The 16,121-nt window shown below is 39.2% G+C and overlaps 2 protein-coding genes across 2 annotated transcripts; both read left to right on the forward strand.

Moving 5' to 3' along the window:
• The first annotated feature begins 1,395 nt into the window (after window positions 1-1,395).
• Window positions 1,396-2,412, forward strand: taar12c (trace amine associated receptor 12c). Its single transcript, XM_016231655.1, has one exon. It carries the CDS (start codon window positions 1,396-1,398, stop codon window positions 2,410-2,412), a length of 1,017 nt encoding a protein of 338 aa, XP_016087141.1.
• Window positions 2,413-7,985: 5,573 nt separating this feature from the next.
• On the forward strand, window positions 7,986-10,346 carry LOC107550396 (trace amine-associated receptor 4-like). Its single transcript, XM_016231654.1, has 2 exons — window positions 7,986-8,004; window positions 9,325-10,346. Exons 1-2 carry the CDS (start codon window positions 7,986-7,988, stop codon window positions 10,344-10,346), a joined length of 1,041 nt encoding a protein of 346 aa, XP_016087140.1.
• Window positions 10,347-16,121: the final 5,775 nt, after the last annotated feature.

Raw genomic sequence — 16,121 nt, forward strand, 5'->3', positions numbered from 1 at the left:
CTATTGAAATAAACTGTGTTCTATATCTTATAAGAACCTCCTAAATTTAATGAAAGTTGTGATGTTATTATCTATTATTCCATATAAGTGGAAATTATAAATGCAGCAGTTACTTCTAACTTAAATGTAGGGCAAGGTTATGCATCAGCCTAAGCTCATTTAGAAATGAAGTATAAGACATAAAATTATATGTGATGTTCAGATGCAATAATATTGATCACACATGCATGTTTTTTTTACATTAAAATGATCCCTTTAGAAGAACATCTGTGTCCTAGTGTGTATTTGATTATGATTTTGTTGAAAATTGGAAACAATTGTAGGAGTGGCAAAAGAAAAAAATTATTTTTCAAAATCCAACATTACAGACAAAAACATGACTGTAAAAAAATCTGTAGTTTTTACAAAATAATTTTGGCAGCTGTGGTTGCCAGAATAATTTAGTAAAAATACAGAAAAACTGTAAAAACATTTACAGAACAAACTGTGAATTTTACAGTATAAAACTGTAATTTACAAACAAGAAAATATGAGTGTAATAAATTAGTAAATTCAACAATGCATACTGCTACTAAAATCTGTTTGGCATCTTTAACATAAACTGACAACAACCATAATATTGCAGGTGGTAGAAGAGACAGCAGTATGAAGAATCAGTTCATCACAAGTAGCTTTTCCACGAGCTGAAGTACAATATATACTATATAGAAGGCACACAGATTCATTCACGCAAACACTAAACACCATCATGGTAATACACATGGCACTTAAATAATGCAATAGCCTAAACATTCATTAAACAACAGAAGATGCAATATAAACCCAAATGTACATAACTGATAACAAACATGACAAAACTATTAAGAAACATGATTATTTAAACAAAATACTTTCAAATGTGGAGTGCCATGCAGAGAATTCTGGGAATAACAGTTTACAGTTTTTTTTACTGTAAATTATACGTTGATTTGTTCTTTTTTTGACTTTAAAATATGTCAAAATACTTGTGCGTTAAGGCCGGAATACGCTCAGTAATGGTGTAATAATGTCTCCAACTCATCTATTGAGCTTCAGGTCAGGACACAGTTGAAGTATATTTTCTCATTTTAATCTCCTGAGTTCATGTGTGTTTTTTTTTTTACTCTGGGTAACAGTGACAGGTGTAGGGAGGGTTACCTCAAATCTGAGAGTATATATATGACCAAATCTGAGCTGCTCTGAGTCAATTTAGGGAGTTAAACTAGATGGACATGTACTATATATGTTCACCTTTATTTGGATATTGGTCTTTTCCAAACTACAATCTACAAAATTATTCTGTTGATACTTTGGCTTATAGTTAACGGCCTTTTTACAGTTACAAAGGAATTTATCTCAGTATCCGGAGCAGACGTGATGACTTCAAATGAAACTTACACTCAGATTGTTTTTCACTGCTATCCACTCCGGCCGGACTCCTGTCTGAAAGTACAGCGTTATGTTGTGGTTAAAGTGGCAATGTATGTTTTCTTGGTGCTGATGATCCTCACAACAGTTTTTGGGAACCTGCTGATCATCATCTCCATCTCTCACTTCAAACAGCTTCAGTCTCCAACTCATCTGATCGTTCGCTCTCTGGCTTCCAGCGACTGTCTGCTGGGCTCTTTGGTCATGCCGTACAGCATGGTGCGATCTGTTGAAGGCTGCTGGTATCTGGGAGATTTTGTGTGTAAAGTGCATTCTAGTTTAGACACGAGCTTCTGTATCTCCTCCTTACTGCATCTTAGTTTAATATCTGTTGACAGGTACATGGCCATTTGTGACCCTCTAAGATACAGAATGAGGGTCACAAACAACACTGTGACTGCATTTATTATCTTCATATGGCTGTTTTCATTTGTGTTCAGCTTTTCTGTTGTGTTTTCAGGGATAAATGCAGTTGGACTTGAGATGCTGATATTGCAGACTCATTGTGTGGGAAGTTGTGTTTTGTTTTTTAACAAGCAATGGGGTATTATATGTCCAATTCTTACATTTTTCCTTCCCGGGACGATCATGTGCTCTCTGTATATGAAAATCTTCTATGTTGCACAAAAACACGCAAAGGTTATGTCAGAAAGAATGACTGGAGGGATGAAGAGTCAAAGCTCTGCTCACAGAGAGAGAAAAGCAGCTAAAACTCTGGCCATTGTCATGGGAGTTTTTTTGTTCTGCTGGCTTCCTTTTTTTACTGTTACTGCTCTTGACCCTTTTTTCAATTTTTTCACCCCAGCTGTTGTTTTTGATGCTGTAATTTGGTTTGCATATTTGAACTCCACTTGTAACCCCTTGATCTACGGTTTTTTCTACCCTTGTTTTCAGAGTGCATTTAAGATTCTCATTTCCACTTATATCTGTGGCAACAAGGATTGTAACACTTTGGTATTTGAATGAATGGGGTGCTCAAACTTATCACTTGTCATTTTCTTCATCACTTGTCACCCCCCCCCACAACTCTTTTATATGGTACAGTTCATTTTATCTTTTTATTCCTGGGTACAACAGAGCTAAAGACATACCATAACCCTATAAAGCCTGACATTAAAAATCATAGTATAAAATCATATATATATATATATATATATAAAGTTAGCATACAGTATGTGTTTTTGTTGAGTATCTTATTTGATTCCTCCGGCTTTTATAACTCATATAATATGATATATTGAGAATATGAATAATGAGGCCCAAACTGAGCAAAAATATGCAATTTGGTGATATTTATATGAGCAAATAGTAAGGTGAAATTCTGATGTATAATGTAAATCATTGAGATCTTTATAGAAGCTTAGCAGACTGCTTAAATAAAATGATATAAATATCAAACTCACAATAATATGTTTTATTAAGATGCTAATTTAAACACTTAGTTTTTGATGCTTTGGTTGGGTTTGCATACCTTAACTCCACTTTTAGTTTCTTATATCCACTTATGTCTGTTCTGTCAAAGATTCAAACACCTTGATATTAGAATGACTACAGCGCTTACACTTATTTCACGCATCACAATAACTTTTTCTTTTTATGTAATACTTTTATTTTCTAGTTCTATGTTACGCTGAAACCATTTAGCAAATGTAGGCTATTCTTTTTACTTATGAACTGTCTACATTTAACAGAAGGAGCGATCTTTAAATATTTAGTAATCTGAAGAGAGGGGCTGGGACTTTAAACATACAGGGCAAAAAATCCATGTTCATAAAACATATAGACATTTTCAGAGAAATTGCAGAAATCTGTTTGTACTATGTTCAGAAAAATATATTCATTTATAATAAAACAATCTATATAGCCTGCATTTTTGGTGAAATTAGCATTTTAAACAAAACCTTTTTGGTTACGACATGTTGGGTTTACATTCAATGGTCTCCCTTTAGCAAAACATTCACTTTTTGGCAGTTTAAATCACCCAGTTAGAATCCAGGTGATTAAGCACTAAACAGTCAAGAGATAAAACTCAAGACATGCGTTTTTTTCTTTGTTAGTGGAATTGTTGAATAAAATAGCTGCGATTGAATCCTGCTTTCTTGTCTCCCTGTCTCATCCATGACATCATTTCAGCCAACTAAACAACATCAGTTTACTAATTTATCACTCATCTGTCAGGTTCACAGCCCAGATACATGACATTAGTTACATTTTTGCATATAAAGTACCATTATCTATTTTTTACAGTATTTTTTTTTTCCTTAAAATTTTGTTTATGACTGCATAAAGTGGGGCTAAAGGCACATCGTAAGGAAACTGTTTTTCCACTACTCCCATAGTAAATCTAATGCTTACTTAAAGTTAGTCTTTAAAAACACTAATAACATCATAATGCTGTGAAATATCATCTTTAGCAAATACCAAAACAAATACACATTTTAATACATTATAATTTTGTGATGCCCTAATTTACCTGTAGCATGTAGAACGACTGAATTTAAAATGACCGTTTAAAAAAAAAAAAAGACAAAATTATATAGAATTTTAATAGGGTTGTTCCGATTCCGATACTAGTATCGTAAATGTCACCGATACCACAAACAATTCTGGCATCGGTATTGGTGAGTACTTGAACCCATGTACCGATCCGATTTTCTTAAACTAGACCTAGTTATGCCCGCTAGCTTTGCTTAACGCTGCAAATCGGAAATCAATTCTTTGAAGAAATGAAAGCAGTATGTAAGCTGTTTGGCAGTATTTCAGACTGGACCAACCAGCCAGTAAAACGGTGACATGTTTCATATGCCATGCTGCAATTTCGAGGGGTGGCACAAGTATTAGCAACTTTAACATTTGAAGACGCGTCGCCCCAAAGAACCACATAGTTACACAAAGGCGAGGGCAGAGAAGGATGAGCCGTGCCAGAATCAACAATCTTTGGAAGCTTCATTCAAACAAAGAGAAAAGTTTTCTTCATGGCTTGAATGAAGAGAAAGTGCTGCAAGCTAACGAGTTTTGTGGGTCACACACTGGCACATCCATAGCTGAATCAATTGAATCAATTGAGTCAATTGAGTCCTGTGTTCATGTTATTTTGCGTGGGAATGCAAGCAACATGAAAAAAGCTATGGACGAGATGGGTGTGTCGAGTTTAGGGTGCTTCGCACACTCTCTCCAACTGGTGGTACACGAAGGCTTATTATCACAGAGAAGTATGAGTGATATGCTGGCGAACTGTAGGAAGATAGACAGCCATTTCAAAAACTCGCTATTGGCCACAATGCGCCTGGAGGATCTTCAGAGGGATCTAAAAATGCCCACCAAACGTTTGCAACAAGATGTGGCGACGAGGTGGAATAATTATTTTTAAATGGTAGAGAGTTTACTTGAGCAGAAGTGGACGATTTCAGCATACGGAGCTGGTCACGACCTGCCAGCCACATTGACAGCCAACCAGTAGGCTTTGCTGGAAAAAACTGTCACTATCACCATTTGAGGAACTGACCAAACAGATTAGCTTCTCAACCTCGTCTGTAGCGGAAGTCATCTCCTCAGTTACAGTTCTAAAATGGCTACTTGCTTGGGAGATCCAGGAGGACACCGGTATAAAAACAATGAAAACTACCCTTCTTGAGGCCGTCAAGAAACGATCCACAACCATTGAGGAAGAGCCCTTGTATACAGTTTCAACTCTCTTGGATCCACGTTTCAAAGACAGTGTAACGTAGGGGACGTGACAACAAAGTGGGGATCCATCTGCAGGCTTTATTCAGAATCATAGTCAGAACAGGTAGGGTCAAAACACCAGCAATCAACAATATCCAGGGAGAGACAAAAGGATAATCCACAAACAGGCGATGGTCAGGGCAGGCAGCGAACAATCGCAAAAATCAGGTAAACAGTCCAAGGAACAAACACACGAAGGCAAGGCAAAGCAAGGCAAGGCGGAAAACATACAGGCTATACAATACTCAGTGATATGTGTGTGTGTGTGTGTGTGCAACTTTTATAGTCCTTCTAATAAGATACAGCTGTGAACTGATGATGAGTGCTGATAAGTCCAGGCAAAGTATTATGGGAAATGGAGTCCGGGGTGAGTGGCAAAGGTATGGGATGGACTGCCCTCTAGAGGAGCTCATGGGCACTCCTGCTAGAGATCGTGACAGAGCTCCCCCACCCCCACCCCTCCAAGGAGCGGCTTCCAAATGATCTTTAACAAGAAGCGGAAGCAGCACTCATTGAGACGGAATGTCCTCATTGCAAGGATATGAGTCTCGCCTCTCTGCGCTCGCGGAAAGCTTTCTTTTCAGAGAGCGACTCCGCCCCTCGTGCCTGCGAGCGATCTGGTCTCATTTGGAGGAAGCGAGTGTGCCGCCATGGACGACAGCATGTCAGTGGAGGCTTCAGATGTGGAGAAAAAGGTTACGACAGACTGCCTCTCCTGGATGAGTCAGTGGCCGCACATCTCTGCCCGCCCACAGCCATCGGTTGGAAGGCAAAGGCGGCCCACCCGTCCAAGCCGTGTAGGGCGACTTTGGCTCTCCCCGGGCGAGCCTACTCGTCTGCTGGACAAGCCACTTCAGCGCTTCATTCTATGGCGGTCTTACAAGTCTTCCAGGCCAAGCTCCTCCGTTGCATGGACGAGTCCGGCCCAGACCCCTTTTAAGGAGCTGTGAAGTGCGACCGACCTGGCTCTACGCGCCACCAAGATGACAGCGCAGGTGATTGGCAGATCCATGGCCAGCCTAGTGGTGCTGGAGCGCCATCTATAGCTAAACCTGATGGAGATCAAGGATGCGGATAAGGTCCCCTTCCTCGACTCCTCAGTTTCCCCCACTGGCCTGTTTTAAACAGTTTACCGCTGTGTTCTAGTCGCCCCAAAAATGTGCTGACTCAGCACCCCACGAAGCCCGCGCCACCAATTACTCCCACGGCTCCTAAGCCCGAGCCAGTTTCCTAAACGCCAGGGCCCCCAACCCAAGATAGTGTTGGACCCTGCTCCTCAGGCGTCATCCTGATCTGCGGGACAGGAAGAGGAGGGAGCCAAGTCTCGCTGCAGCCGGACCACCCCCCAAAACGCTTCTGTTATGCCTCCAAGCACCCCGTTCAGTTCTGGGTGCCGATGGCAGTGTGTTTGTGACCAAAAATACTGTTGTGAACATGGGGCCCGTTCTAATCGCGTCCACACAACCAACCGCTGTTATAGCGGGAAAAATAAGTGTCCTCTGCCCTGACGCTTAAGACTGCTCTACTTCTAGCATTAGCATCGGTAAAGCATATAGGAGATCTGCAGGCGCTATCAGTGAGCCCCACCTGCCTCGAGTTCGGGCCCAACGACTCTAAGGTCGTCCTGAAACCAAGGCATGGTTATGTACCTAAAGTGCTCTCTACTCCATTTAAAGCACAGGTAATAACTCTATCGGCGCTTCCTCCTTCGGAGCAAGACCAAGACCAAGAGTTGAACTTAATCTGTCCCGTGAGGGCACTGAAAGTCTATGTTGAGCGTTCCGCCCCGTTCAGGTGGTCGGATCAGCTGTTTGTATGCTTCGGTGGCTGCACCAAGGGTTGTCCGGTAACGAAGCAGAGACTTTCCAAATGGATGATCGACGCTATTATGCTAGCATACTCTTCTTTGGGCCTTCAATGCCCCATGGGAGTAAGAGCCCACTCAACTAGAGGCGTTGCCTCTTCCTGGGCTTGGTCTAGTGGTGTGTCCATTGCAGAAATTTGTGCGGCGGCCGGCTGGGCCTCGCTGTCCACATTTGCCAGATTCTATAGTCTGGACATCCCTGCCTTACAGACGCGAGTCCTTTCTGCATAGCAGGGCACTCTGTCATATGACAACCAGTGCTTGGCGTTTGCCTCCTTCATGTATGCTCTTAGCCCTCAGTAACTTCCGAGGCTGTACTGAATTATTGCTTCCCTGCAAAATACTTGGTCCCTCTGGGCCCCCTTGGGTGCTTAAGGCAAGTTCAAGTATTAGTCGTTCCTCTAGCATAGCACGACGGGATTGTACTGGTTCCCCAAGCGTCTTAAACAGATGCAGTACGAGTGAAGTATCGATAGGGAACGTACTCGGTTACTAACTTAACCTCGGTTCCCTGAGATACGGAACGAGTACTGTGTACTTTGCCGTGCTATGTAGCTGCACGACTCAGTCGTCGCTTCAGACGAAGTAACCTGAGGATCCTATGGCGATGTGCCACTTATATAGCCAGATGACTTCTGACGTATGTAATGGAGCAAACTATCTCACACTCAGACAGCCCATTCCAGTACTGGGCAGTCAACCAAGTTCGGTTTCCCACTCTGGCTGCCACTGCTACAAAGTTCTCTGCGCCCCTGGTACCAATGTGGACAGTGAGAGATTGTTCAGCACAGCATCTAACTTTGTGGATGCAAGGAGAAACAGGCTAGGAGAAGAGAGAGCAGAAATGCCCATTTTCCTGAAGAAGAACTTAACTTGCCATTGTCATTGAAATTGTGAGCAATACCAAGTTCCCACAGCAGTGTGTAAACTAGTTTAAGTTACTTGAAATATGTATATTTTCATTCTGGGTTTAATGCTGCTCTTGTTGAATCTTAACTTGTTCAGTTGAGGTTTATTTGTGTACTCTGTTACTCAAGTCTCTTATTTCACTACATTGTGGCTGCACTTTTTGTTTTAAAGGACTACTTTAATTGAGTTAAGTTACTGTTGCACTTTTGTATTTAAAAACTGAAATGCCTTTTATTTAACAAAATTGTTTCTGGACTTTAAGTTTTAAAGAGATTATTTTCTTATATTATTCATATATATTGTTTTATATTCCTAGATTTATTTGTTGCACTGTTTATTATACAGTTATATTGTAAGACTAAAATACCCTTTTCAGTTTACAGTGTTAGATTTGTGGCTGCATTTGAAGTTCTTTTTCACTTAAGAAAAATAAATAATATTACTGTCAAATGTATGTCAGATAATAAAAGTTCTCTAGTTCACTTTTTATTAAGGGATAAGTCTGAAGCACACCATAAAATTATTCTATAAATTCATACAGGGCTAGTAGTATAAACAGCTGTATATAGATACACACCCAGGTATTGGATCAGTACTCGGTATCGGCCGATACCCTGAGCCCAGGTATCGGAATCGGTATCGGGAAGGGAAAAAGGGTATCAGAACATCTCTACATTTTAATATTGAGCATTTATTGGTTATCAGCCATTACATATAATTATTGACTTAAAGCAGCACTATGTAACTTTTTCTGTGTACAAAATTTGCAAAATGTATATAATGAGGGAGTACATCATGAATTCATTGTATTTTTGTCTTATTCTGAATCACTACGGTACACTTACAATAAGTACTTATATTTGGACTATTGTAGCCTGGTCGGGTCGTCACCGCTGCGGAGTAACACATACCTGCGTGAATCGCCATAGACATAAATTTAGAGAAGTAGTTCCGGTTGGAATGTTCATCCGCGGGATGTGTGCAGTTCTGTTTATTAACCGGTAGAACGCCAAAAGTTACATAGTGCTGCTTTAATTTTAATGCCTATGCATAGCTGCTAGTATTTTACTTTTTAATAATTGTAATAATACATAAATAATAATAATTGTTGATGACCTGAAGGGCCTGACAGTTAATGTTGTTTTTGTAACCATGGGTTAAACTAACCCATGGTAGGAGGGGTTATTTCAAATATGAGGGTATATATGGAGAAAACCAAGCTACACTAAGTCCATCTATGCTGTTAAAATGGATCGGCATGTTCTATATATATATATATATATATATTTATCTTTCTTTGGATATTAGTCTTTACTAAACTGTTTCTCAAAAATAATTATTTTTATAATTATGTTTATAATCATCAGCTTCTGGATCAGATGTGATGACTTCAAATGAGACTCAAACTGAGAATATGTTTCTCTGCTATCCACTCCGGCTGGACTCCTGTCTGAAACCGCATCGTCTTACTGTTGTTAAAGTGGCGATGTATACTTTAATGGTGCTGATGATCCTTACAACAGTTTTTGGGAACCTGCTGATCATCATCTCCATCTCTCATTTCAAACAGCTTCAGTCTCCAACTCATCTGATCGTTCGCTCTTTGGCAGCCAGTGACTGTCTGCTGGGCTCTTTGGTCATGCCGTACAGCATGGTGCGATCTGTTGAAGGCTGCTGGTATCTGGGAGATTTTGTGTGTAAAGTACATTCTAGTTTAGACATGAGCTTCTGTATCTCCTCAATACTGCATCTCAGTTTAATATCTGTTGACAGGTACATGGCCATTTGTGACCCTCTAAGATACGGAATGAGGGTCACAAACAACACTGTAACTGTATTTATTATCTTCATATGGCTGTTTTCATTTGTGTACAGCTTTTCTGTTGTGTTTTCAGGGATAACTGCAGTTGGACTGGAGATGCTTATATTGCAGACTTACTGTGTGGGAAGTTGTGCTGTGTTTTTCAACAAAGAGTGGGGTATTATATGTTCAGTTCTCACACTTTTCCTTCCCGGGACGATCATGAGCTCTCTGTATTTAAAAATATTCTATGTTGCACGAAAACATGCAAAGGTTATGTCAGAGAGAATGACTGGAGGGATGAAGAGCCAAAGCTCTGTTCACAGAGAGAGAAAAGCAGCTAAAACTCTGGCCATTGTCATGGGTGTCTTTTTGTTATGTTGGCTTCCATATTTTACTGCCGCTCTTCTTGACCCTTTTTTTAATTTTTGGACCCCTGCTGTTGTTTTTGATGCTGTAATTTGGTTTGCATATTTCAATTCCACTTGTAACCCATTGATTTATGGATTTTTCTACCCTTATTTTCAGAAGGCCTTTAAAATTCTCATATCCACTTATATCTGTGGCATCAAGCATTCTAACACCTTGATATTTGAATGAATACTGCTCTCAGACTTATTTCAGGCATCACAATAAATATTTATTTTTATGTAATTTATTTTTATTTCATAAATGCTGAAACAATTTTGCAAATGTGTTTTACTTGAAGCAATGATCTTAATATTTTTAGTAATCTGGTGGAAAAGAGGGGCACGCATGCAGGGATGTACAATGTTCAAAATATTTTTTAATTATTATAAACCCAAATAGCATGCATTTTTTGTGAAATTAACATTATAATTTGATTTTAATACATTAAAATCTTGTGATCACACAGTGTGTCTCCCTTTAGAAAAAGTCCTATTTTGGCAGTTTGTTTGCTTTAAATTTCCTGAAGAAGAACCTGATGAATAAGGGAAGCATCTTTAAAGTGAACCGACCTGGTCACATTATATCTTCTGTTTAAAAACTGAAAAGAGAAAATCTGAAAGTTAAACTGTATAGACATTTTTAAAAATATATTCTTTATATCAGACCTGTACAGTGCACACACAAAATGTGTGTAACTTTTTACATTATTGTGCTATTTATTTTTTATTTGACCCTTGATATAACTAAATGATCCACATTTTAGGTTACTTGAGAAAACATTTTCTGCTGCGCTGTTACTTGCCAATAAATTTTATTCAAAAATCATTTTTAAAAATCTCACGTAGAACAGTTAAATTTTTTACAAATATAATATGTAATATGACGTAACAAGTGTTCGTAAAAGACGTTAAAAAAAAGATGGCTCACTCGCTACAGCACTTTCGTGCACGGTGTAATTTATTTACAGTGCCAAAAAGTGTTAGTCCACAGTGAAGTATTTACAGGTGCACAATAAAACAAAACCCAAAAGTATCAAAGAAACAACAAAAGTGGAAAACAAAACAGGGAAAATCCAAATCCCCAAAAATCCCAAATACTTCTATACAGGTAAGAACACGTATCCACAGTATACGCAATATAGCGCAATTTCCGATGAAGCTCCGTTTCGAGGCGTGTATTGTTTCCACTGAATCACGTGGTCGATAACAAACGAAGCTTCACTTTCTGTCCAATCGCATGCGTGCTTCGGTTTGCGTGTCAAATCCCTACCTTACTTTAATGGTCCTATCTGGCACAGTCTGGTTAGTTGGTTGGTTTTTTGGAGCCATTGGTATGAGAACAGTTTTGTTTGTTGGCCTGAAAGGGTCATTTCAAGAGAAAATTTTATCGGGACATCTAACCAAGAAATGTGATCTGTCAGATGATCCTGAGAAAAAGACACGATTGTCTGTTGACAGTTGAATAGGATAGGGATGGCGAAATGAAGCCTTGTGAAGCTATGAGGCTTTCCTCTAATGCAGAGTTCACAGTGCATGATTTTAGCCCGATTTTTCACTCGCCGACAGGTTTTGCGAAATCGCCGACAAATGCCCGAAATCAGAGGCAAATCGGTGCTCGTTCACACCAGTGACAATCACGCAGTGTGAATTATCAAAGACGCGATCTGAGGGAATCGCAGATGCCCGTGAAATATTTGGCATGCTAAAAATCTGGAGCTGTCGGCGATTCACAATCACGCTGTGTGAAATGATTTCTGACTGAAAACTACATCGGCGATGACCTACAGCCAGTGAGAGACCAAGATACAGGGCAGCGTGAAGTTCGGTGAGGAGTTATATGAAACATAGTTTGCATACCAGTGTTGCCAAATCCGCGATTGCCACCGGTTGTTTTTTATGTCAGCAGGTTGAAGCGACCCCAATAATGTGATATTTAGGCCCTGGAATGTGAATTGTACCAGGAGAACCCCGCCAAAAAAATTTGTATTTAACCCCGAACGCGATTTTTACTGGGGGACCCCCTCAAAAGCAATTGGGCTATTTTCAGGCTAGTTTTGAGTAGTAATTGGGCGGGTTTTGTAGCGAAACCTGGCAACCCTGCACCAGACAGAGCTGTCGGCGATTCTTCCTATTGTAGAGTCATGCAGTGTGTTACCTCCTGTCGTCATTCCATCGTGCAGTGTGAACACAGCAACAACTGAATGCTACCCCAGATAGTCATTCAGTGTGAAACCAACAGTGATGCGAAGTCTTTGAAAATCGTGCAGTGTGAACTCGGCATAACTGGATTGAGAAAAGATTTGAAGTGTCGGCGTATCAATTACAGTGCTATCTAGTGGATTATAAAATGTACAACAGCCGTATCTGGGCTGAAGCTTCACTGGATGAAACACCCACTTCATTGATTTAATTTTACTCTGTAGTGCACAAATAAAAATCATACGCTGATAATATTTTTTATGTACCATAATGTGGCAATTCATGGTAATATAAGTCAATATTAGTCAATGTATTAAAATAAAATACTGTTTAAGTGTGTTGTGGGTGCCCACAGTAAGTGAGAAATTGTTGAATTATTATAACTAAAAGACCTGTATATGACATGTAATTGACATAAAACTATCTGTATAGTAATAACATTGTTTGTATTATTTCTTCATCTGGTATAGGAGACTATATAAATGTAACTTCAAAGACTTCATGGATTATGTGGTTATTAAATGTGCTTGTGTAACTGGATGAAGAAGAATGTGGGCTATTTTACTGGTTTTTATTGAGAAATACATTTTTTTTGACACTGTTAGGGCAGAGCCTATTTCTCCTCTTGCACAATACTTCCCCTGCCTTTGAGAACACTCTCTCACAGGGAACAGAAGAGGCTGGTGTACACTAAAACTGTAGTGCCATCAGATATAGATGGGGAAACAGATGTTTTTGTTCTTTCCAGTATTGAAGTGGATCATGTGTTCTTGGTATGTTAGTTTCCTTTAGGTATCAGTCAACCTCTATTCCTGCAACAGCTGTGGCATTACAAGTTTTTTTACTCTGGTCCACAGCACTATCTAGCAGGTGCCACAGGTTTCCACCTAAACAATTTGAAGGCAAAAAATTTTTTTAATATGACTGCAAATGTAAATGCATCACACACTAATATTTATGTCATGAAATATTCACAAAAGTTTTTTTCCAAAATAATAAAAAATATATACTTGAAGTAGTTGAAGCCTGTTGACTTGTTGCCTGTTGAGATGATGTTTCTGTTGAATCAGTGCTTGACGTTGATGGGGTTTGTTAGTGGATTCTGATGATGGTGGCACATTCCCCTTTTGGCCTTCTAACAGCTTCAGTCATTTTATTTTGATTGAGGAACCCAAAGGTTTTAAACCTTGGGTCCAGCAATGTTGCCATGGTCATTACACTCATAGACTCTACATTCAATATATGTTCTCTCAGGCGTCTGGTCAGGTTTTCTGCCAGTTCTTTTGAAATGTCCATGGTCAACCTAATCAATTTAAAATGGCTTGGTCACATTTTCAATATGAACATCAATATGAATGTTTTAAGTTCAAGTTCAAGTTCATTTTATTTGTAGAGCACATATACAACAGCCACCAGGCTGACCAAAGTGCTTTCCAGAAGAGCAACAATTTTACCACATACACAGAGAACAAACCGGACAAAATTTTAAAACCACACGTTTAAAAATTACCATATCATGGTAGTCAATACACTAAGGAAAACAAATACGTTTTTAGCAAGGACTTAAAAACAGACAAAGAAGGGGCCATTCTAATCTCTAAAGGTAGGGTATTCCAGAGTCGTGGCCCTGCCACTGCAAATTCACGCTCCCCTCTACGCTTAAGCCTAACGTGAGGGACCACCAACAAGGCCTGGTCACAGGATCGTAGGCTTCTAGACGGAGTATAGAAGTAAAGAAGGTCAGATAGATAAACAGGAGCTTGGTTATGTAGGGATTTGTATACAAAGAGGAGAATTTTAAAGTCTATTCTCTGACAAACCGGCAACCAGTGTAGAGATCTAAGAATAGGAGTGATGTGTGCATGTTTACGACACTTTGAAAGAAGTCTGGCCGCAGCATTTTGGACAAGCTGAAGATGCGCAATTTGAGATTTAGATATACCGCAATATAAAGAATTGCAGTAATCTAGACGAGACGTAACGTACGCCTGTTAATGAACAGCCATTTCTAAAGTTTTTGGAGTGAGAAAATGTTTAATTTTAGACAGTAAACGAAGCTGATAGAAACTGGACCCAATGACAGAAGAGATATGTTTATCAAATTTTAAATGCTGGTCGACTAGAATACCTAACTCGGGGCTTATACACTGAGAGTTATCATTTGGACCGAAAACAATTACCTCGGTCTTGTCTTCATTTAGGAAGAGGAAATTTTGGGCTAGCCATGATTTAACCTCCTCTAGACATTTCAGAAGAGAAGTAATCGCAGTGGAATTGTTTTTCTTGATTGGTAAATAGATTTGAGTGTCATCTGCGTAGAAATGAAAAGACACACCATGTTTTCATAGAATAGAGCCCAGAGGTAACACATAAAGAGAGAATAGCGAGGGAGCTAAAATAGAGCCTTGTGGAAGGCCACAGGTCAGAGGAGCAGGGGAGGAGGAAAAATTACCCAAATTCACTAAAAACTTTCTGTCAGACGGGTATGACTGAAACCATTTCAGAACGTTAGCTTTTAGACCTACCCAAGACTCTAATCTAGATAATAGTGAGGAGTGGTCTATGATATCAAAAGCAGCCGATAGATCTAAACGAATAAGAACCACAGAGTCTCCGGAATCAGTAGAGAGGTAAATATAATTTAACACTCTCAAAAGGGCGGACTCAGTGCTGTGAGCAGACTTAAAACCAGATTGAAAAACCTCATAAATACAATTACTAGTCAGAAAATGTTGAAGTTGATTCAGCATAATTTTCTCCAAAACTTTTGAAATGAAAGGTAAAACAGAAATAGGGCGAAAAATTTTTAGGACAGAAGGATCCAGTGAAGGCTTCTTAAGCAGAGGAGTGACCGTAGCAACTTTAAGGTTGGCAGGAACAGAGCCGGTTTGGAGACACTTATTGATAAGAGACACCAAACCTGGCCCAATCGAATCGATAATTAATTTTTAAAATCTCGGGTGAATGATATCGCTAGAACAGAATGAAGGTTTAAGCTTGTCAATCACTTGCTTCAATTCCTGGAGGTTGATAGGTTCAAAAACATCCAAAAATACAGAGGCAGATGACATAATTGGAGAGACAGTTAAAGTTAAAGTGGGGCAGACGCTAAGCCTCAAGTTAATAATTTTGTCACTAAAATATCTCAAGAAGCTTTCACAGAGAGCATCAGAAGCAACAGGCAAGGTGTTAACTGAAGGATTTGTGACAGATTGAATAATTGAAAACAAAACCTTAAGTTTAGAATGATTAGTTAGCTGCATCCCTTAGCTGCAGTCTGATAAGATGTAAGAGTGTTTCTGAACATTTGAAGAGAGATATGCAGCCTGTCCTTTTTCCATTTACGTTCTGCCTTTCTGCAGTTTTGTCTTAGGAGACGGGTATCAGAGTTTTGCCACAGTGCAGATTTTGGTTTTTGCTTGTGAGGTGTAGCGAATCAGCTCATGGGAAACATGAATAATTAATCATAACTAGTTATAATTAATTATGAATATTTTAGATCCGCTGTAGATATTTAGCTGACCTCTCAGGGTCAACTGTCTTGTCAATTCTAAGAACGTTAATTTCCTGGTTAAGGGAAATAACTTCCTTACTGTACAATTCTACAAAAGCTTGTAGCATAAATCTGCATGATTAAGTGACTCCAGTTATGAGCAAACAATGAACCACGTCAAGTGTGATACAAGTAAGGTTTTATTAACTACATAAACACTTAAACTAGTCTAACACACTACATAAACACATAAACTGGTCTAACACACACATA

The sequence above is a fragment of the Sinocyclocheilus grahami genome, unplaced genomic scaffold, assembly GCF_001515645.1.
Source record: "Sinocyclocheilus grahami isolate Dianchi unplaced genomic scaffold, SAMN03320097.WGS_v1.1 scaffold397.1, whole genome shotgun sequence".
In the NCBI taxonomy this organism is placed as follows: Eukaryota; Metazoa; Chordata; class Actinopteri; order Cypriniformes; family Cyprinidae; genus Sinocyclocheilus; species Sinocyclocheilus grahami.

Bases quoted from the DNA above. Each gene is read 5' to 3' on its own strand.
- taar12c (XM_016231655.1), top strand. From the start codon at position 1,396: ATGACTTCAAATGAAACTTACACTCAGATTGTTTTTCACTGCTATCCA.